This window comes from Scyliorhinus canicula, chromosome 12 (assembly GCF_902713615.1).
Source record: "Scyliorhinus canicula chromosome 12, sScyCan1.1, whole genome shotgun sequence".
Lineage (NCBI taxonomy): Eukaryota > Metazoa > Chordata > Chondrichthyes > Carcharhiniformes > Scyliorhinidae > Scyliorhinus > Scyliorhinus canicula.
In genome coordinates this window covers 93,544,744-93,567,660 of record NC_052157.1, presented here as the reverse complement: position 1 = coordinate 93,567,660, position 22,917 = coordinate 93,544,744, and the positions used below count along the sequence as shown (strand labels likewise).

Sequence of the window (22,917 nt, the reverse complement as noted above, 5' to 3'; positions counted from 1 at the left end):
TAAAATTCAATAGTTGCATGTCGGTTATAGACTGTTTGCTTGAATCCTCAACGGGTGAATAGAAGAATTGTGGAGCAATTTTACCCATCTCTACCTTAAAATAGCAAGGCACACCTGATTTTAATTTAATGCAGTCATATACTTTATTTTGCTTACTGCACTGTTCTTGAAGACTTTCAAGTTGGATTTCGGCGGGAGCTGGGATACTTCAGCTGGTGAGTAGATTTGTCAATTTCAAATTGCAGCAGCCAGCCATTGGATACCGGCAGGGGCTGAGCCTATCGGGAGGTGAGTGGTAAGTTTAAATTACTTACCTTTGCAGGGGTTGCAGTCAGTTGGATTTCGGCGGGAGCTGGGATACTTCAGCTGGTGAGTAGATTTGTCAATTTCAAATTGCAGCAGCCAGCCATTGGATACCGGCAGGGGCTGAGCCTATCGGGAGGTGAGTGGTAAGTTTAAATTACTTACCTTTGCAGGGAACAGGAAGTTTGTCCCGTGGACTTCTGGGAAGGTTTACCCCTCCCTAGTTAATAAATTCTGGTGGAGAGGAAACCCGAGACACTACACGTGTAGTGTCTCCCACCCGCCCTCCTCCTCTAACCTAATAATAAGACCCATTGGGGTGAGCAGGTGAGTGCCTTATTACATTATTATTTCTCTTTTTCTTATTTGTTAACCAGAACTAGGTTGGAAAAGACTATAGCAGAGGTCTCCAAGTTTTTTTAACTGAAATTTATACAAAGTAATAAATTAATTAACTAATCAGAGATGGCTGGGCAGGTGATGTGCTGTAGCTGTATGATGTGGGAGCTGGCTGTTCCCCTTGTGAATGGCAATGACCACATCTGCAGCAAGTGTTGGTTGCTGGAAGATCTCCGGCTCAGAATTGATGATCTGGAATCTGAGCTTCAAACACTGCGGCACATCCGGGAGGGGGAGAGTTACCTGGACACTTTGTTTCAGGAGGCAGTCACACCTGGGAGATTAAGTAATTCACATTCAGTAACTGATCAGGGACATCAGAGTGTGACTGTAAGTGAGGCAGGCAGAGGGAACCTGAGTTCAGGAGTGCAGGAGCCTCAGCCCTTGACCTTGTCCAACAGGTATGAGACTCTTGCTCCCTGTATGGATGAGGAAAGGGGCTCTGGACAGGATGAGCCAACTGACCACGGTACCATGGTGCAGAAGGCCATTCAAGAGGGGGGAGTAAAAAGACAAGTAGTTGTTATAGGGGATTCTATAATTAGGGGGACAGATAGTATCCTATGCAAGCCGGATCGGGAGTCTCGCATGGTGTGTTGCCTGCCCGGTGCCAGGGTGCGGGACATCTCTGACCGGCTTGAAAGGATACTGGAGCGGGAGGGGGAGGATCCAGTTGTTGTGGTCCACGTTGGGACTAACAACATAGGTAAAGCTAGGGTGGAGGACCTGTTCGGGGACTATCAAGCACTAGGAAGAAAATTGAAGTACAGGTCCTCAAGGGTCATAATCTCTGGATTACTGCCCGAGCCACGTGCCAATTGGCATAGGGATAGGAAAATTAGGGAAGTAAACACGTGGCTAAGGGATTGGTGTGGGAAAGAGGGATTCCACTTCATGGGACATTGGCATCAGTTTTGGAACCGGGGGGATCTGTACCGTTGGGACGGTCTCCACCTGAACCGATCTGGAACCAGTGTTCTAGCGAAGAGGATAAATAGGGTGGTCAGTAGGACTTTAAACTTCTGAGTTGGGGGGAAGGGAAAGTGAAAGCGACAGGGAGCAGGGAGTTAAATGGCAAGATGCGCAGGAGGATAACATGTAGGCAGGTGGATTTAAGCTTGAGGCAGACTAGGAATGCAACAAAAAGGAAGGATAACTTTGGACATCTTAGGACTTCCAATATCTGTACTGATAAGAAAGTTAACATTAAGGCACTTTACCTGAATGCTCGTAGCATTTGTAACAAAGTAGATGAACTAATGGCACAGATCATCGTGAATGATTATGATGTGGTAGGCATCACAGAGACATGGCTGCAGGGGGTTCAGGACTGGCAGTTAAACATCCAAGGATATACAACCTATCGAAAAGACAGGGAGGTGGGCCGAGGGGGTGGGGTTGCCTTGTTAGTTAAGAACAAAATTAAATCTATGGCACTAAACGACATAGGGTCGGATGATGTGGAGTCTGTGTGGGTAGAATTGAGGAACCACAAAGGCAAAAAAACCATAATGGGAGTTATGTACAGACCGCCTAACAGTGGTCAGGACCAGGGGCGCAACATGTACCGGGAAATAGAAAAGGCATGTCAGAAAGGCAAGGTCACAGTGATCATGGGGGACTTCAATATGCAGGTGGATTGGGTAAATAATGTAGCCAGTGGATCCAAAGAAAAGGAATTCATGGAATGCTTACAAGATGGCTTTTTGGAACAGCTTGTCATGGAGCCCACAAGGGAGTAGGCTATTCTGGACCTAGTGCTATGTAATGAACCAGACTTTATTAAAGATCTTAAAGTAAGGGAACACTTAGGAAGCAGCGATCATAATATGGTTGAGTTCAGTCTGCAGTTTGAAAGAGAGAAGGCAAAATCGGATGTAATGGTGTTACAGTTAAATAAAGTTAATTACGAGGGCATGAGAGAGGAACTGGTGAAAATCAACTGGAAGCAGACCCTAGCAGGGAAGACAGTAGAGCAAAAATGGCAGGAGTTTGTATGCATAATTGAGGACACTGTACAGAGGTTCATCCCCAAGAAAAGAAAGATTATCCAGGGAGGGATTAGACAGCCATGGCTGACAAAGGAGGTCAGGAAATGTATCAAAGAAAAAGAGAGATCCTATAAAGTGGCCAAAAGCACCGGGAAATCAGAAGATTGGGAAGGCTACAAAAACAAACAGAGGTTAACAAAGAGACAAATAAGGAAGGAGAGGATCAAATATGAAGGCAGGCTAGCCAGTAATATAAGAAATGATAGTAAAAGTTTCTTTCAATACATAAGAAACAAACGTCAGGCCAAAGTAGACATTGGGCCAATTCAAACTGATTTTGGAAGGCTAGTGATGGGAGATGAGGAAATGGCTGGAGAACTTAATAAGTACTTTGCGTCTGTCTTCACAGTGGAAGACGTTAGTAATATCCCAAAAATTATAAAGGGTCAGGGGGCTGAGTTGAGTATGGTTGCCATTACAAAAGAGATGGTGCTAAAAAAGCTAAAAGGTCTTAAAATTGACAAATCTCCTGGCCCCGATGGGCTACATCCTAGAGTTCTGAGGGAGGTGGCTGAAGAAATAGCGGAAGCGTTGGTTGAGATCTTTCAAAAATCACTGGAGTCAGGGAAAGTCCCGGACGATTGGAAGATCGCTGTTGTAACCCCCTTGTTCAAGAAAGGATCAAGACAAAGATGGAAAATTATAGGCCAATTAGCCTAACCTCGGTTGTTGGTAAAATTCTAGAATCGATCGTTAAGGATGAGATTTCTAAATTCTTGGAAGAGCAGGGTCGGATTAGAACAAGTCAACATGGATTTAGTAAGGGGAGGTCGTGCCTGACGAACCTGTTAGAATTCTTTGAGGAGGTGACAAGTAGGTTAGACCAGGGAAACCCAGGGATGTGGTCTATCTGGATTTCCAAAAGGCCTTTGATAAGGTGCCACACAGGAGGCTGCTGAGTAAGGTGAGGGCCCATGGTGTTCGAGGTGAGCTACTGGCATGGGTTGAGGATTGGCTGTCTGACAGAAGGCAGAGAGTTGGGATAAAAGGTTCTTTTTCGGAATGGCAGCCGGTGACCAGCGGTGCCCCACAGGGTTCAGTGTTGGGGCCGCAGCTGTTCACCATATATATTAATGATCTGGATGAAGGGACTGGGGGCATTCTAGTGAAGTTTGCTGATGATACGAAGTTAGGTGGTCAGGCAGGTAGTGCTGAGGAAGTGGGGAGGCTGCAGAAGGATCTAGACAGTTTGGGAGAGTGGTGCAGGAAATGGCTGATGCATTTCAACGTGAGAAAATGTGAGGTCTTGCACTTTGGAAAAAAGAATCCAAGCATAGACTACTTTCTAAACGGTGAGAAAATTCATAATGCCAAAGTACAAAGGGATCTGGGAGTGCTAGTCGAGGATTCCCTAAAGGTAACATGCAGGTTGAATCCGTGATTAAGAAAGCGAATGCTATGTTGTCATTTATCTCAAGAGGGTTGGAATATAAAAGCAGCGATGTGCTACTGAGCCTTTATAAGGCTCTGGTTAGGCCCCATTTGGAGTACTGTGTCCAGTTTTGGGCCCCACATCTCAGGAAGGACATACTGGCACTGGAGCGTGTCCAGCGGAGATTCACACGGATGATCCCTGGAATGGCGGGTCTAGCATATGAGGAACGGCTGGCGTTCCTGGGATTGTATTCATTGGAGTTCAGAAGGTTAAGGGGAGATCTAATAGAAACTTACAAGATAATACATGGCTTAGAAAGGATGGACGCAAAGAAACTGTTTCCGTTAGGCGAGGAGTCGAGGACCCGTGGGCACAGCCTTAGAATTAGAGGGGGTAAATTCAAAACAGAAATGCGGAGACATTTCTTCAGCCAGAGAGTGGTGGGCCTGTGGAATTCATTGCCGCAGAGTGCAGTGGAGGCCGGGACGCTAAATGGCTTCAAGGCAGAGATAGATAAATTCTTGATGTCGCGAGGAATTAAGGGCTATGGGGAGAATGCTGGGAGGTGGAGTTGAAATGCCATCAGCCATGATTGAATGGCGGAGTGGACTCGATGGGCCGAATGGCCTTACTTCCACTCCTATGTCTTATGGTCTTATGGTAAGTTCTTGTATAATGTTTGAAAGAAAATTGAAAGTATTTTATCATGAATCATGTTGAATTAGGTAGCATATTTTTACATTCCTTTCGCAAGGGGCCTCACGGTAGCATGGTGGTTAGCATCAATGCTTCACAGCTCCAGGGTCCCAGGTTCGATTCCCGGCTGGGTCACTGTATGTGTGGAGTCTGCACGTCTCCCGTGTGTGCGTGGGGTTTTCTCCGGGTGCTCCGGTTTCCTCCCACAGTCCAAAGATGTGCGTGTTAGGTGGATTGGCCATGCTAAATTGCCCGTAGTGTAAGGTTAATGGGGAGATTGTTGGGTTATGGGTCTACGGGTTAAGTAGGGTGATCATTGTTCGGCACAACATTGAGGTAATGTTCTATGTTCTATGTAACTGAAGATCTTAAGGTCGTTCCAACATAAAACGTGCAATATTTCAGGATGTCCCAATTCGCTATGCAGCTCAAAGAAATGCAACCGGAATTGCAACTAGTGGACTGGACAATCCGTGTAGAATCAAATACCCAGGAGACAACATAAAACCAATAGAGGATTTGATATTACCTTGGAACATTTTTCACTGATCCCATTTAACAGAATATGCAAGCTAAACATCCTATTCCTCGGTTTAAAAATAAAATACACAGCTGTGAACATTGTCCGGCACACCAGCACATGACCGACGGGAGCCCTCCCGCTGGGATATAGAAGATCACTTTATGACAAATATAGATAATTGACGTTTCTGTAACGTAATGTGTAGGTAGAAAAAAATGTGGTATGCAATGCTATTTTGTGTTGATGGTGGGGACCTGTATTGGGAATTGGCACTGAATGGAAGGTATTGTTGTGCACAATTTCAGACAAGCAAGATTTTCAGAAAAGCTTGAATACCAGAATAGGATGTCTGATGATTAAATCATGATAAGCAGAAGAGGAGATTATTCTAATAAGGTATATACAAATAGAGTGCAAGAACGTTTTTATATATACATAAAATTAATTAGGCAGCAAAAATAAATTAATGCCCCTTGGCCGTTGGCACTGGAATTACGGGAAAATGAAAAAGGGTAGATATTTTGGATAACAATATTCCGCTGCTCACGTGGTTCAAGACACATTAGGTGTAGAAATTTAAAACAAAATCCAGTGGTGATTTTGAAACAATTCGTATGGTTGGAGGACGACCCTTATCAATGGTAGTGTGCGAATGGATGATCGGCTCTGTGCTCAAAATCCTCACTGACTTATGGTCTTGGAATAGTACGAACAGCTGATTGAAACTCCGTGTGGAAGAAGACTCAGACTTCACGGGCGATCAGACATTGGTATTGTCCTAACCTGACAAGCACCTGTTTTGATCCCAACTAAAATGTATATTTGAACTTAAATAATTGGGCACTTTAAATACAAACTGAAGCTAACCTCAGTCAGGCTGTAGAGAATTCAGACTTGACCAAAGTTAAAAAGAAGACCCAGGCACCAGCTACCAGAAACAATTCTGAAAAGGACCCGTCAATCACCCATCAGGAGATCATCGCATCCGATTGGTGTGCACGTGTCTTTTGTCAGTTTCACCGATCGAACGAGACTCGTGCACCCAAATGTCTGCTGTTGCCTTTTATGGGAAAACGTTATGTGCAAACCATACCACCAGAGATGGGGCACTTGCGAAGTTACAAGGCATCCTGGCTAAAGGTCATCAAGAGGACTATTTAGGATCTGACCCCCGCCTCCCGGCCGAGACATAATTTTCACAAAGGCAGAGAAAATCGCAAATGGCACTGTTAACCTGCCCAGTTTACCACTGGCTCGGGACTAATGACAATCACACAATCCTTAGGAAGTATGGGCTTCCCCACTGAGGGGGAGGGGGGGGCGGATTAATCATTAGCGGGTCGCTGCATAAATAAAGCTGGCCTGTATGGAATAAGCTAGAGAGGAGTCAGCAGAAAGGAAGTTACTGCTGCTGTTGTATATTTATATGTTATTGTAAAAAAGGTTTTATTTCTGTTCTACCAACTCTTGTTGGATTCTTCGTGGCCCTCACGAAACTGGCGACGAGGGTTAAAATGGATAGCTGTCGACGCTGCTGAAGCCACATCCTGGATCTTTGTTTGATACAGGTTGGAAGTTTTCTTTCTGTTGCACTATGCCTCTTTATTGACATGTGGATATCTTTGCTGCTGCACTTCAAAGGTGGAACCAGTACGCACAACGAATGTGTCACTACGTCTGGGCAAAAAAACATCACCAAAGACGATCGGCAGGTGGTCATTTTGCCCACTTCCTGCGGTCTGTATACGTTTGGAGTGGTTAGGAGCCTTACGTACCCAGCTGCGCCAGACACTAAGGCATTTGATGAACTTGTGATGTTAGTGGGGCAGCATTTTAATCCAAACCCGTCCACGATCGTCCAGCGTTACATGTTTAATACCGCTGAGAGGGACCCAGTAGAATCCCTTGCAGTGGTTATCCATTCTAACAATGCGATCACCCAGAGAAGTTGTCAGCTGAACCAACATTGACTTTTCAACAGGCCATTCAGACAGTATTCTCCGAGAGAGCGCAGAACGGAGAGTGCAGGAACTACAGGGAATGGAGGTGCGCGGCTTTGGGCGCAACCCCTTCTATCCAAAAGCGTCTCCCTGCAACCTTGCCGTACCTTGGGCGGGACAGCGTCCGGATCGACGGCAGGAGGCGCCGGACGTTCCTCCCTAAGGCAAGACTTCTCCAGAACCGGTGGCTGAGGAACCATGTCTGTGTCGGACTTGTGGACGCCGACTTCCGTCACGGCCAACACTCCTGGGGCGCTAAAGGTGCATTCATTCCGACAGAAACTGGGGCCAGCCCAGGGACCGTACCTTCCATTTGGATGAAAATGCGGGACTACTGCCGAGGACGTGGATAAGGAAGGACGACTGCCTGCAGCTTCATTGTGCGGCAGCTCCCCGTGTGGCCCCCATTAAGGTGACAGATCGGGTCAATGGTCCACCCGTTTGATAATACGTTGGACACTGGCGCTGCAGTCTCCGTGATCGTCCATATGTCTTTCGATCACATCGGGCAGGGTATACAGCCCTTGCATTCACCTATACACGGCCAGGTTGGCCACCTACACGTGGGAACCATTGGACATAGCAGGAGTTTATGATGACGCCAGTTGTTTATTGACGCCAGGAGGCGGCGTTGCCCACTTAACCTGAGTGGGCGGCCATGGGCCCTGTCTGTTGGGTCGGGATTGGAGGCGCCATTTGCGGCTGCAGTGGCAGCACATCCTTCAAACAGTTTTTGAGGGTTGATGTTGGTGCCAGGACAGAATTTAGTGTATTCCAGAGGGTTTGGTGAAAATAAAGGGCCGGCAGTCCGTATCCAGGTCGAACCAGGAGACACGCCGCCCTAATTCCGCGCGCGCCAGTGCCTATGCCTTGCTTGAGAAGGTACACGGGAGCTCACTCGTTGGAGTCCTTGGGACATTATATCGGCCCATCACTTTCGCTGACTGGACCGCGCCATTTACCTGTAATGAAACCAGATGCCACAGTTTCACTTGTGCGGCGACTATAAACTTACATTGAATACGGCTTCAGGCTCGCCCAGCTATCCATGAAACCGAATAGAAAATGTCTATGCAAAGATTGCAGGCGGGACTCTCGCTCACAAAATTAGATGAGTCACGCCGACCTACAGTTGGAGCTGGACTTTGCCTCCCAGCCATATGTGTCTATTAATACACACAGGGGCTTGTATAAATATATACCATTGCCCATTGGGGATCTTCTGCCTCAGCTTTCACTCAACGGATCACGGAAGGCATCTTGAGAGGTTTACCGGTGTCATGTCCGCTTAGACGACCTTTTTATTACAGGGACGTCGGAGCAGGAATATTGTGGAAAATTTGGAGGCTGTCCTTGGACGCTTCTCGGTGGCTGGAGTACGTTTAATGTCATATACAGTGCGTTTTTCAGTCGAAAGAGTGGTCTACCTGGGTTATCGGGTGGACTACAATGATGTGCACCCCGTCACAGAGAACGTAAGCGTCATTCAACAGGCTCCCACCCTGACTGACACTTCACATATTCGTTCTTTCTCGGCCTCGTAAATTATCACGAGAACTTACTCCCTAACCTGGTAACTCCGCTGGTCCCCATTACACCTTCGGCTAAAGACGACTCACATCTTGGGTTGGGGTCAGCCACAAGAAACTGCTTTCCGGCGGGTAAAACAGCAATTGTCGTCGAGGTTCCTATCTCACTTGCTCATCACATGTAATGCATCTGCATTCGTATTCGGGCCGTCTTGTCCACAATATGGAGAACGGGTTCAATCAGCAGATAGCTTTCAGTTCCTGGATATTGACTGCCGTGGAAATGAAGTACACACAGATCAAGAAGCAAGGCCATTACACCTTCGGCTAAAGACGAATCACATCTTGGGTTGGGGTCAGCCACAAGAAACTGCTTTCCGGCGGGTAAAACAGTGGTCTTTGCGGTGAATTGCTTCCATCAGTATATCTTTGGCTGCCATTTCACTCTCATGACTGATCATAAGCCTCTGCTGGGGCTTTTCCGAGAGGATAAGCCAATACCACCCATTCCTTGCGCAGGGATCCAGCGCTGGGCTTTGCGCTCGCTGTCTCTGAGTATTCTCTGGAGTATAAACCAGGGACCTAGATAGCGAATGCTGAAGCAGTGAGGCGATTGTTCTTGTTGCCGGCCCCATATCGACATTCACGACAAGTGAGGTTGTTGCCACCCTAAATTTTATGGGCTCGTTGACTGCCACTGCATCGCAGATCCTTGAGTGGAGCCAAATTGAACCAGTCCTGTCAAAGGTTCGGCACATAGTCGTGCATGGTGGGCAACATAGACATTTCCCAGGCGAGTTGCGGGCATTTTTCTCCAAGCTGTCAGGATTTAGCTTGTAAGAGGATATCCTCTTGTGGGGGATGCGTGTGGCCTTATTGGAAAAAGGTGAGGACCTCGAAATACAGGACATGCACGATGGACATCCGAGCGTGACCAAAATGAAAATGTTGGCCCGGAGTTATTCCTTGTGGCCAGGCCTCGCCATCGACATTGAGATGGTGGCGGAAAACTGCTCCATTTGACTGGAGCAATGGCGTCTTCTGCCTCCGCGCCCCTACATCACTGGGAATGTCAAGGGCTAAAGCAGCACGCTTGAATGTCGATCTCGCTGGCCCATTTCAAGGATTCATGTTCCTTCTATTATTCGATGCCCAGTCTAAATGGCTGAGGCGCATAAGATGGTAGGCACAACGTCCTGCAGAACGATTCAGAAGATGTATTTGTCTTTCAGTACACATAGCTTCCCCGAGGTGCTCGTCACGGACAACGGCACTCCTTTCTCAAGTGAGGAGTTTGCGAGGTTCATGAAGATATACAGCATATCCCGTACCAGCACGGCAGCATCCCACCCGGCTTCTAATGGGTTGGTAGTGCGTGCAGTGCAGACAATCAAACCGGACCTAAAGACGCAGCCTTTGGGGTCTATTGACACGAGACTGGCTCGTTTTTTGTTTTCATATAGGGCCACTCCACATGCGGTGACTCGGATAGCTCCTGCGGAACTCCGAATAGCCCGTAGAATTCGCACGTGCATTAGCATGGCTTCCCGGATGTTGGCGCAAAGGTACGCTATTCCCAAGAATGGCAGGGACATGGCTTTTATCGGCATTGCCCAATTCGGCACTTTACGCCTGGTGACCCGGTGTTCATTCGAAATTTTGCTGGTGATGCCCAGTGGGTCCGTGGCGTTATCTTTCGACGAACGGTCCCGATCTTTTTCAAGGCGCAAGCCCAGGGTCGCCTACAGCGCAAGCATATAAACCACGTTTGGTTCAGACGGCCGCGTCTTCCAAAGATTCCCTGCCCTCGGAGCTTACTTCTCCAGCCGCAGAGACCAGAAACAGTGGAGGTCGTTCTTCACGGTTTTCTTCTGGCGCCGCACTCAAAGACTGAACAGAGCGTTGCAGAACCACGTGGAGATAGGGACGCGGAGATGACAGAGACATTGGACTCCCACTTCGAGATGGAGACACAGGATGCCTCAAAAGGGGAGTCCTCGGTCCCTCGGTCCCACGGGCCGTGGATGTACAAACATTACGTCATTCATCACGGAGATTACATTCCACCTGCACCAGCACATGGTGCAAATAGTGTAAGGCCTGCGGCAACACGACTCCGATGCCCTCCTTCACCATTGTCTCTGGTGGACTCCTTGGACATGGGGCGGGGGGGGGGGGGGGTTGGAATGTTATAACTTGTCTGCTTATCACTGGATGTGGACTAATAGCAATCCCGGAATCCTTAGGGTGTATGAGCTTCCCCAATGAGGGCGGAGAAATGATTAACAGGTTCCTGCATAAATAAATCTGACCAGTACAGAACAAGCCAAAGAGGAGTGGGCAGCAAGGGAGTTAATGGTGCTGCTGTGTATATATATATATGTTATTGTAAATACAGTTAATTTTCCGTTCTACAAACTCGTGCTGGATTCTTCGTGGCCCTCACAAAAGGCGCGAAGTGATGGAGGATAAAAAGAACCACCCGAGCACATTGGCAGCGGACACTAAGGCAGATGCAATGGAGAAATTTAATATAAAAGGAAGGAACGAGCTACCAACGAGACTCACCTTCATAATGACGGACCAGAGGGACTCAGGAATCCCACCCACCGTTCAATGAATCCATCTTTGCAGGTTGCATACTTGAATCTTGTGTATTTCTAGGATTATGTTTTATTGGTTCCTTCATGGGTTAATTGTGTGTTGAATTAAGGTTTTTTGAATTTATACTTGCAGATGTCCTTTGTTCTCCTTCCACCAAAAGACACCTCTTTGAACCTCTGAATACGTGAACTGGGCGAAAGAATCTGAAGAGGACAGGTACAACATTTGGGCACTATCAGATTCGACTTCAATTAAAAGTGACCATGTTGCTCTAAATTAGGACCCATCAACCCTGGGCTGGCCAATATGCCTTCTGAGCCTGAATTTAGAGGACACATATCTCAAGTGACGCGCAGTCTTAAGTGACTGAACGACTGATAAAGATTTCGACAAGTATATTCAGCTATTGTCTAGGTGTTTGGAATGTGAGGTATGCAAACTGCACTCAAACTTCGGACAGTCGAGCGAATTCGGAATACACTGCGATAGTGAATATACTGCGAACCAGACCCCATCCCAATTGCTTTCGAATACACCTGCGACTAATCCTAAGCGTTACAAAGGATAGTAATGACCTTTCATGCCAAATAGCAGGACGTCCTCCGTATATATTTACATTGTGCAAGGCCCAAATTCGTGCAGTACGGTGACACCGAAAATTGAGATGGAGGGTCCAAAGAATAAAATTGTTGGAGTCATGCCAATGCGTAGGTGGTTAAACGGGCTCCCAAACCAAGTAAGACGATCACGATTGCAAGTTGTTCAGAGCAGCTGCGTGGAAGAGAGATGGAGCTAATCAGAAGTTAACGGGAGAGAAGTCCAGTTGGCCAAATTAAAGGAAGGCTTAAAAGAGCAGCCAAACCAAATAATAAAAGAGAAAGAGAATCAAATGATGCCAATTTTTCTGGTATAAATGTCTACCGTTTTGACGCCCGTGTGGGGACATAGTCCCAATAATTGAGAATGAAGCCCATGAGGGGGGAACCACTGCCGGCTGACACCGGAATGGGATACATAATAGGGCGGATAAACGGTTTTGACGTTGAGTTTGTGGCGTGGACCGTTTTCACGCTCAATCGCAATTCCGTGGCGCCTCGGCAGCTGCATCAATATGTTCCACTCCGCAGTAAACACAATTGTCATTTCATTACCGGGCTTGATCTGGCATTCTCCGGGACTCCGCGATTATCTTCCTCCAACAGGCGCATTCCTGGCTGCGAGGCTCACTTTTTCTTTTAAAATTCGAAAACACAGGCGCCATGGCTGATTGCGGAGATGTGACCATCGGTTGCCGGCTCTGACACTGGCTGAGTTGGCTGTGCTGGGTGGGGGACATTTTCTCGTCCAGGGCCGTTGATGAGGGGAACCAGGGGACGGGCGTAGGGCAGGGACCACTCCCAGGGAATTGAGGTGATGTCCAGGCATTGACCGCCAATGTTACGGGCTGCAAGTTTATCATGCCGCTGCACAACTGACAGACCACCCTCACTGGCCGCTGGTTCTTCGTAGTGCCACGGCCTGATAAGTGCTCCCACTCCGCGCCCCTACGCTCACCCTCCACGCCACCGCCGCAAGCATTCCTGCCCCTATCTGCCAGTACACCACCCCGCACCCGGCATCCCGCCATACTATACAAGGCAACCGGCCGACAGCCGCTAATGGGACATACACGCGGCCACAGGATCATAAAGCACATAGTACTGCAGGAGGGTGCAGGACGTGGTCAGCGGTGCTTACAGCTGGCAAGGGGAGCGAAATCCGACAGTACTCCTGGCAGCATTGATTAGCGCCAGTGCCAGAGTGAGGTCAGGGACGTGGCCATGGACATGCGGATACCGATACTGCCCTGTCGCCCAGTGGACCTGTTGGGAATCTGGGTACGCACCGTGCTAACAGATAGACCTTTCTTCCCATGTATAAAATGGAACATTGCAATTCAACAAACAATCGTGGCCATCCTTCTTGTCGCCGCAGACCTGGAGATGCTTTGCGGCTGTCCGAGCTGCAACTGCTGTACTGCGAGGAAGCTGTAGTGGCGAATTGTGCAAAAGTGAATCTTCACTAGAGGAACAAGAGACAGCCGATAAAGATCAGGAGCCGGCCGGCAAAGATGCCAAAGAGGAGGGGTAGGAGATGCATTGGAGGCGCCACATCAACATTCATTTGTGCTGACAACGCCTATCACTCAAGGGCCTGCAGGACTTTACATGCCTTCCAGGACTCCGGCTGAGAGGGGGAACATTGCGACATGTCTGCTAGATCATAGTGCACCGACCACCAGGGGTAATTCGGGGAGGTTGCCAGCTCCCGGTTGCCATCAAGGTGATGGTCGCCATGAAAATCTATGTCACGGGACGCATTTGGGCGCTAAGTGGGATTTGTCTGGAATCTCACAGACCTCGGTGAACAAATGCATTCTCGCCGTCACGGTGGACCTACATGACCAGTCGGCACGATACATTCTTTTCAATGTGGAGCAAGCAGACCAGAGTTGCGGGGCAGTGGGGTTCACTGCCATTGCAGAGATTTCCCGGGTCCAGTGTGTGAACGAGGGAATGCATGTCGCCCGATGGAGAACTGCATCAACCAAGCCTTTTCACACAAACCGAAATAATTTCTGGACAATGAAGTGCAACTGGTGTGTGACCATCAGCTGTGAAACACATACATCTCCACCCGGTAATATGGCTATGTGAATGATGCCTTCTTCCTGGAATACTCGAGGATTGTTGATTTCTTTGACACGCACAGTTGGCTGTTAAGTGGAGGGGGATGGGGGTGAATTGTCGCCTGGACAACACCTATTATCCGCTACTGTCGTGGGTGATGGCACCTACCACAGGTCGTAGACAGACGCGGAGGCCGACTACAATGATGCACATGCAACCGTCAGGAGTGTGATCGAGCCTCGTGAAGTTGCGGTCCAGGCGCCAGTGCCACTCTGCATGGACTCTCCAGTATAACGCTGGGACGGCCGGCCGCGTAGTGGCGGCCTGTCGTGTGTTCCACAACATTTTTCGGAAGAGGGGAGGCGTACTGGAGGTGGAAGATCAAAGCTAGTCCCCGTCCAACGAAGAGGATGATAGAGATGGTGATTATGGCCTGGGCATGGGGTCCCGGCAGGCACCGGAAGCCGCATCATGCGTATACCATGCCTAAAACGTCCGGGATGCTCTGACTGCCTCCAGGTTCCCCTACTAGATGGGGGAAGGTCTGTGACACGGACACTGAATCCCACCACCTCAAACCCCAACCCCAGCCACCCCGTACTTCCTGCAATGCCCTCCATGAAATATACCTATCTACAACTAGGGTTGGCAGTAAAAGGTGGTCTGCTCCATGAGAAGCAGAATTATGTGCTTTGCTGCTCGTCAACTTTTGACAACATCTGACTCCTGCCCACGAAGTACTAACCATAGTCCACATGGCTGAATCCTAATTGCTGGCTGGCCTTTCCATGACACGGTCCATCAAATCCCTCGGGAGGTGGGGGAAGAAATGGTGAAATGAAAAGTACATTTCTGCGAGCAACTCAACAGATTATTAAGTACATGAAAATAAAACAAACGAAAAGTAAATACATAATAGGGCAACACAAGGTCCACAATAGAAGTACATATACGCCGGCATCGGGTGAAGCATACAGGGGTGTAGTGTTAATCAGATCACCCCTTTTGAGGGAAGTTTCGGAAGATAGAAACAGCGGTCAAGAAGCAGCTTTTGAGGCTCTCGGTGAGTGTTCTCAAACGTTTCTATCTTCTGCCCGAAGGAAAAAGCTGGAATTGTGAATCAGCCGGGTTGGAGTGGTCTTTGATCATGCTCCCGCTTTCCCCAGGCAGCGGGTGGTTCGGATGGAGTAAATGGATGGGAGGGAGGTTTGTGTGATGGACTGGCTTTGTTCACGACTCTGGGAAATTACTTGCTGTCTTGGGATGAGCAGTTGAAATACCATGCTATGATACACCCTAATAGGTGCTTTCTCTGACGCATCTGGAAAGTTTTGCAATAACTAATGCGGGCATGCCGAATTTCCATAGTTTCCTGAGGAAGCATTGGCGCTGTTGTGCTTTCTTGGCGGTCGCGTCGACGTTGGTGGGCCAGGACAGATTTTTGGTGAAGTGTAACCCCAGGAATTTGAAGCTGTTAACCATCTCCGTATCGGCTCCTTTGCTGCTGAGAGGGGTGTTTTGCTGGCATTGAGGTCTAGATTGTTGTCGCTGCACCACTCTATTATGTTCTCTATCTCCCTCCTGTATTCTGACTCGTGGTTAATCGATATCTTGCCCACAATAGTCGTATAATCAGCAAACGTCAAGTTTCAACCAAATTTTGCCAAGCAGTCGTGTGTGTACATGGTGTACTGTGGGGCTAAATACGCAGCCTTGCGGTGCCCCGGTATTGAGGACTATGTTAGAGGAGGTGTTGTCTTTATTCTTAATGATTATGGTCTGTGGGTCAGAAAGTCGATTATCCAGTTCTAGAAGAAGGAGCCAAATCTTTGGTTTTGGAGCTTTGATAGGAGCTTTGCTGGGGTTATGGTTTTGAAGGCGGATCTAGAACATAGATCAGTACAGGACACTATAGACCCTTAAGCCCACAATGTTGTGCCGACCATTTATCCTGATCTCAGATAAACCTAATCTATAGCCCTTCAATTTACTGCTGTCCATGTGCCTGTCTAAGATTCGCTTAAATGTCGTTAATGACTCTGACGCCACCACCTCTGCTGGCAGTGCATTCCACACAGCCACCACTCTCCGAGCAAAGAACCTACCTCTGTCAAATTCACGAGACCTTCCTCCAATCACCTTTAAATTATGTTCACTCGTGACAGCCATTTCCAACCTGGGGAAATGTCTCTGCGTATCCACTCTAACGATGTATCTTATCAGCTTGTGCAACTCTATCAAGTCACCTCTCTGCCTCATTCGCTCCAGTGAGAAAAATCCCAACTCCTTCAATCTTTCTTCATAAGACATGACCTCCAGTCCAGGCAGAATCCTGGTAAATCTCCTCTGTACCCTCCCCAAAGCATTCACATCCTTCCTTTAATGAGGCGACCAGAACAGGACACAATATTCCAAGTGTGGTCTAACTCGAGTTGTATAACGCCGCAGCAAAACCTCACGGCTCTTAAACTCAATCCCCCTGTTAATGAAAGCCAATACACCATACGCCTTCTTAGCAACCCTATCAACCTGGGTGGAAAATTTGAGGGATCTATGTACATGGACCCCAAGATCCCTCTGTTCATCCACACTTCCCAGAATCCTGCCGTTAACCCTGTATTCAGCACTCAAACCGACCTTCCAAAATGAATCAATTCACATTTATCATGGTTGAAATCGATCTGCTACTTCTCAACCCAGCTCTGCATCCTGTCAATGCCCTGTTGTAACCTGCAACAACGCTCTGCACTGTGTGAAACCCCTCCCCCCCCCCCCAACATTTGTGACATCGACAAATTTACTAACCCAGCCTGCGACTTCCTCATCCAAGTCATTTATAAAAAAAAACAAAAGACAGAGTACCCAGAAGAGATCCTTGCGTGATGCTACTGGTCACCGACCTCCAGGCGGAATACTTTCCATCCAATACCACCCGCTTTCTTCTTTCGGCCAGCCAATCCTGTATCCAGACAGCAAAATTTCCCTGTATGCCATGCCCCTAACTTTCTGAATTACCCTGCCATGGGGAACTTTATAAATGCATAACTGAAATCCATATACACCATATTCAATGCCCGAATTTCATAAATGTGTCTCGACACATACTCAAATAATTCATTGCGGGTTGTGAGGCATTACCTGCCCCTCATACAACCATGCTGACTATCTTTAATCAAACTATGTTTTTTTTCTAAATAATCATAAATCCTATCTCTCAGAACACTTTCCAATATTTTGCTCACCACAGACTAAGACTGATGGGTCTGTAATTCCTAAGGATTTCCCTATTCCCTTATTTGAATAGGGGAACAGCATTCGACACCCTCAAATCATCCGGTACTACGTCAGTGGAGAGGGAGAATGCAAACATTATCGCCAACGGCCCAGCAATCTGCATCCTCGCTTCCCATAGTAACCTTGGGTATATCCCGTCAGGCCCAGGGGACTTATCTATCCTGATGTTTTTCAAACGTTCCAGCACATCCTCCGTCTTAGTATCAACCTGTTCGAGTCTATTAACTTGGTTCACACTGTTCTCATGAGCAACAAGTTCCCTCTCTCTAGTGCATACTGGAGAAAAGCATTCATGTAGCCTCCCCATCTCTTCAGACTCACGGCACAAGTTCCCTCCACTATCCCTGATCGGCCCTACTCTCTCTCTGATCGTCCTTTTATTTCTCACGTACTTGCAGAAGGCCTTGAGCTTCTCCATAATAATACACGCCAGGGCTTTTTAATCACCTATTCTATCGCTCCTCATTCCATTTTGAGTTCCTGCGTGGCTACCTTGTAATAGTCTAGAGCCGAGTCAGATCCTCGCTTCCTCAGCCTTACGTAATCTTCCTTCTTCACTTTGACTAGAAGCTCCAATTCTCTTGTTATCCAAGGCTCCATAACCTTAGCTTTCCTTCCTCGTCTCATTGGGACAAAACTGTTGAGCACTCGCAGCAAGTGCGCCTTAAACAATCCCCACATTACTGTTGTGCATTTAACCAAGAACAATTGTTCCCACTTCATGCTCCTCAGCTCCTGTCTCATTGCAGTATAATTTCCACTCCACAATGTAAATAACAGCCCATTATGGGTGTTCCTACCCCTCTCCATGACTATGGTAAATGTCAAGGAGTTGTGGTCACTGTCATCGAAATGCACCCCCACCGAGACATCTGACACGTGGCCTGGTTCGTTGCCAAGCACCAAATCCACTATGCTCTCCCCTTGTTCGGCCTATCTACATGGTGAGTCAGGAATCCTTCCTGTACACACCTGACGAAATCTGTTCCATCCAAAACATTTGCACTAAGGTGGTTATTCCCGCCTATTGCGAAGATTAACCAATGATCAACATTTCTGAAGCCTTCCCTCCTGCCCTAGCCCTGTAGCTACGTGTTCAGCTGCACTTGACCTGTGTTCCTTGCCTTACTTGCAGGTTGCACCGGTTGCAATCCTGAAATCACTCCGCTGCTTGTCCTGCTCTTTAGCTTCCAAACTAACACCCTAAAATCACTTCTTAGATCCCTTTTCTTAGTTATGTCGTTGGTGCCTATGTGCACGACGACTTCTGGTTTTCTCACTCTCCCCGTTAATAATCCTGCAGGTTCGATTCGAGACATCCCTGGGCCCGAGCACCCGGGAGGTAACATACCTTCCGGGAGTCTCGCTCGTGACCACACAATATGCTATCCATTCCGCTAAACATTGAGTCTCCTATCACTATTGCTTTTCTATTTTCCCCCTTCACGCCTGAGCCACAGAGCCATACTCCGTGGCCTGAGACCGAGGCGTTGGGCCTTCTCCCGGTACGTCTTCCATCCAAAAGCATCCAAACCAATATACTTCTTTTGAAGGGGAACGGCCACGAGGGATCTCTGCAATATCTGGTCGTTCGTATTCCTTCCCCCTGACTGTAACGCAGCTACTTTTGTCTTGTACTTGGATGTTGCATACTTCCCTGTAACTCTTCTCTCTCACAACCTCTGCCCCCCGGATAATCCGACGTTCATCCAGATCCACCTGCATTTCCCTAACATGCTCTCTGAGAAGCTGGAGTTTCTGCACTTCCCGCAGGTATAGTCAGCGGTGGCATGTCACCATCCACATCCTAGAGGAGGAGCATACATCTTCCCTCGCCTCCATCCCCTCTGATCTGAATTCACAAAGAGATTTAAATGGTTTGAGGGGGAATGAAAGATTAAACACCTTTAGAACATTTAATATATATAAACTGCTGATACCATCCGAAGTGAACACTCGAAAATTGATGATTCTGCGAAAAGAAAGAATGATAGCTTGCTGCACCCAAAAAACAAAACAAACAAACAATAACATTATAAATAATTAAAAATTAACAAAATCACCAAAAGAAACAACTCTTATCTTACGGATTGTATCTGCCCTGTGGCCAACTGGGACTCTACCGTCCGACTCTATACCCAGTCAGCTGCACTCTCTGTAAATTCTGCGCTCCCTTCACGCACTTTGAGGAACTGTAGGAAATGAAACGAAAGGAGCTCTTTTCTCCCTTCTCACAAAAATCCTTCAGTCACCAGACTCTTCCTATAGCACTCAAATGCACTCAAACTTAGCACTGAGTGAAAAGAAAGTCTGCACTGTAAACTGGCTCACCTTTATACTGTCACTCCAGCCTCTGAAAACTGGCCTAATCCAATTAACTAATTAACAAGCTCCAGCTGCACGTAGCACCTCTGTTTGAAGCTGATTGACAACTTATCTTCTTCGAAACCCAAACAGAAACTTTCAAGTAAATTAACTAAATAAAAGAAAGACTAGACTTTAGGTAAAAATGAAGCCTTAATATCCCTTAGTCACCAAACTTTCACTATTGTACGCAGATTCATCACTCAGTGCAAACTAATTCATTACATAGGAGTCTATAATTAAAAAAAAAGAGTCTGATACAGGAGTCCATGTTGTCGAGATGCTCTCGGGATGGGTGTAGGCCCGCAGTGATGGTGTCTGCTGTGGACCAATTGAGGCAGTATGCGAATTGCAGTGGATCATAGAATCATAGGATATACCGTGCAGAAGGAGGCCATTCGTTCCATAGAGTCGGCACCGGCCTTTGGAAAGAGCACACTACCCAATCTCACAGCTCCGCCCTATCCCCGTAATCCAGTAACTCCAGAAATTTTGCATGGCCAATCCACCTAACCAGCACATCATTGGACTGTGGGAAGAAACCGGAGCACCCGTACGATACACACACCGGCAGGGGGAGAGCATGCAGACTCCACACAGACAGTGAACCAAGCCCTGAACCGAATCTTGGACCCTGGAGCTGTGAAGTAACTGTGCTAACCACTGTGCTGCAGTGCTACACTCAAGGCTTTCTCGGAGTATGGAGTTGATGCACTTCATGGCCAATCTCTCGAGGATATTCATTATGATTGTTGTCAGGGCCACTAGCCGGTAGTCGTTGAGGCACGTAGCCTGGTTCCCCTTTGGCCATCGGTATGTTGGTGGTCTTCTTGAAGCAGGTGGGGTACCTCGGAGGCGGAGTAGTGACAGGTTAAAGATTGTATCTGAACACACCTGACAGCTGGTCCGAGCAGGCTCTGAGTGCGTGACCAAGGTCCGGGTCTGTACCCGTCGCCTCCTGAGGATTCACTTTCAGGAAGTTCACTCTGACTTCGGAAGCTGTGATGATGGGTATGACTGTGTTATGTGCTGCTGTGGCAGTCGACAACAGGGCCGTTGGCTTCCTGTTCGAACCGAGCGTAGAATGCATGAGTTCATCAGGGAAGGGGACGCTACATCTGTAGCTTTTGCTCGGCTTCACTTTGTCGCCCGTGATGTCGTTTTGGCATTGCCACAACAGCCGCGAATCTGTAACGCTAGTCTGTGACACGAGCTTGGTTTGTTTTATTTCCTGGCATCTCGGATGGCCGTTGCGGAGACCGTACGTGGATAACCTGTATTGGACAGGGTCGCCTGACTTGAACGCCTCAGTACTGCCCTTCAGTGCGGAGTCAAAATTGCAATTGGGCCATGGTTTCAGGTTGGGTGAACGTCCTTACTGCTTTGTTTTTGCACGTAGTCGTCAAACATTTGCTGATAATATCTCTGCCGGTGGTGGCATACTCATTTAAGTTGGCCGATGAGGTTCTTAAATATGGACCTGTCCACTGTCTCTAAGCACTCACCGAGGAGCTCTTCTTTTTCCTCGGACGAGCAATGCATGACCTTCTTAGCTGGACACCCCAGCTTGAATTTCTGCTTGAATGCCGGGAGAAGGAGCACCGTCTTTTGATCTGATTTTCCAAAGTGCAGTCATGGAATGTAACAGTGTGAGCCTTTGATTTTTGAGACATCAAGTGTGTTGTCGTCCCTGTTGGGACAGGAGATGTGGTGGTGAAATTGTGTCAGTGCACTCTTGAGGTTGGCCTTGATGAAGTCCCTGGAAACCATGAACAAGTCCTCTGGGTATTCTGTTTCGTAGTTGTTTGTAACTGTGTACAGTTTGTCAAGCGCCTTCTTTACATCTGCCTGGGGTGGGTCGTAGACCACTGTGATAATGGCTGAAGTGCACCCACGTGAAAGGTAGTATGGGATGCACTTCACGGTCAGATAATCCATATCTGGGAAGCAGTTGGTCGCCAGGGTCGCCACATACAAGCACCAGTGTGGAGATGGCGAGGTGGAGGCTTCGGTGAGACATCGGAGCAGTAAGTGCTTGATCAACTGCAGGCACTGAGCCAAACTCTCCCACATTGTCCGCGAACCTATCCCCTCCCCAACTGCATCCACTCTGTGGCCTGCCCTGACCAGAGCAGCTCTCACACCCTTCCGACCGACCATGGAGGCAGGTTGTGGGCATTGTACACAGGTGCTTAAAGTGGAAAACATATATACAGATACGTGTCCTGGAAGCTATCTCTACGATATGCCCTGCACGCGTGACCACATAACCTGTGTCTACTTTTCTGTCCTTATTGCCCCCAATGCTATATCTGGTTGGGCACCAGGTGACGTGGAGTTGAGAAGGTCACTATGATTCCGCCCTCCGACCAATATACCATCCCGTGGCTGTCTTCATGTGTGGCCGGATCTGGATGTACCCGGCTGCTGTTCGGGTGTCCCGTGTGGTGTGGAGCTCTCCTGTTCTTTCTACTGTCCACCAGATGCCCCAGGGAAAGGATTAAAGAGTGTTCGCACCTGCACAGTCATCAGCAAGGCCGCATCACCTCCTCCTCCCTTGGGCTGCCCGATGACCCTCGGACTGCTTAATAGCAGTACTGCTTCACCTTATTAGCTGGACGGTAGCTACGAGAGGAGCTAAGCCAGGAGGCGCCACGTTTCGTGAGCGCAAGTGCTGTTGTATCGACCAGTGTCTGCATTCACGAGGCATCGATGCACGGGGAGTGGACCATTTCTTTCTTGGACTGTGCCACATCACGCTGTGACTGTGCCATCAGCTTCTGGGTCTGTGACACATCAGCCGATGTTTGAGCCATCTCCATCTGCGACTGCACATATACTTCTGCATCTATGCCAAGTCAGTCAGTCGTCGGGAAATGGCGTCAACGCTCTGTGTCATGGCCTGCTGTGGCAGTTGGCTCTTGCACATGGCAGCCTGTGAGAGGGCAACCCGATCCTGATTATGACAATCCTGATTATTTTTGCTGTCAGTCTGGTCTCAATAAAATTTGAGACAGATTTGCATGTATCAATTATTGTTTATTTTAACCAGCTAGCTGGGGTGATTCACTCTATTGGGAGAGCAGGACACAACCAATCTCCTGAATCTT

At 48.0% G+C, this 22,917-nt stretch overlaps 1 protein-coding gene across 1 annotated transcript in view; it reads right to left on the bottom strand.

Moving 5' to 3' along the window:
- The window catches only part of LOC119974297 (E3 ubiquitin-protein ligase TRIM39-like), a 99,689-nt gene extending 80,521 nt beyond the window's left edge, over window positions 1-19,168 (bottom strand). The window contains exons 1-2 of the mRNA XM_038813069.1: window positions 18,986-19,168; window positions 17,936-18,106 (exon numbers count right to left, since the gene is read on the bottom strand). Of these exons, the coding sequence (XP_038668997.1) occupies window positions 17,936-18,106; window positions 18,986-19,168 (354 nt within the window). The remainder of the gene's footprint in view (window positions 1-17,935; window positions 18,107-18,985) is intronic.
- Between the last annotated feature and the right edge of the window lie 3,749 nt (window positions 19,169-22,917).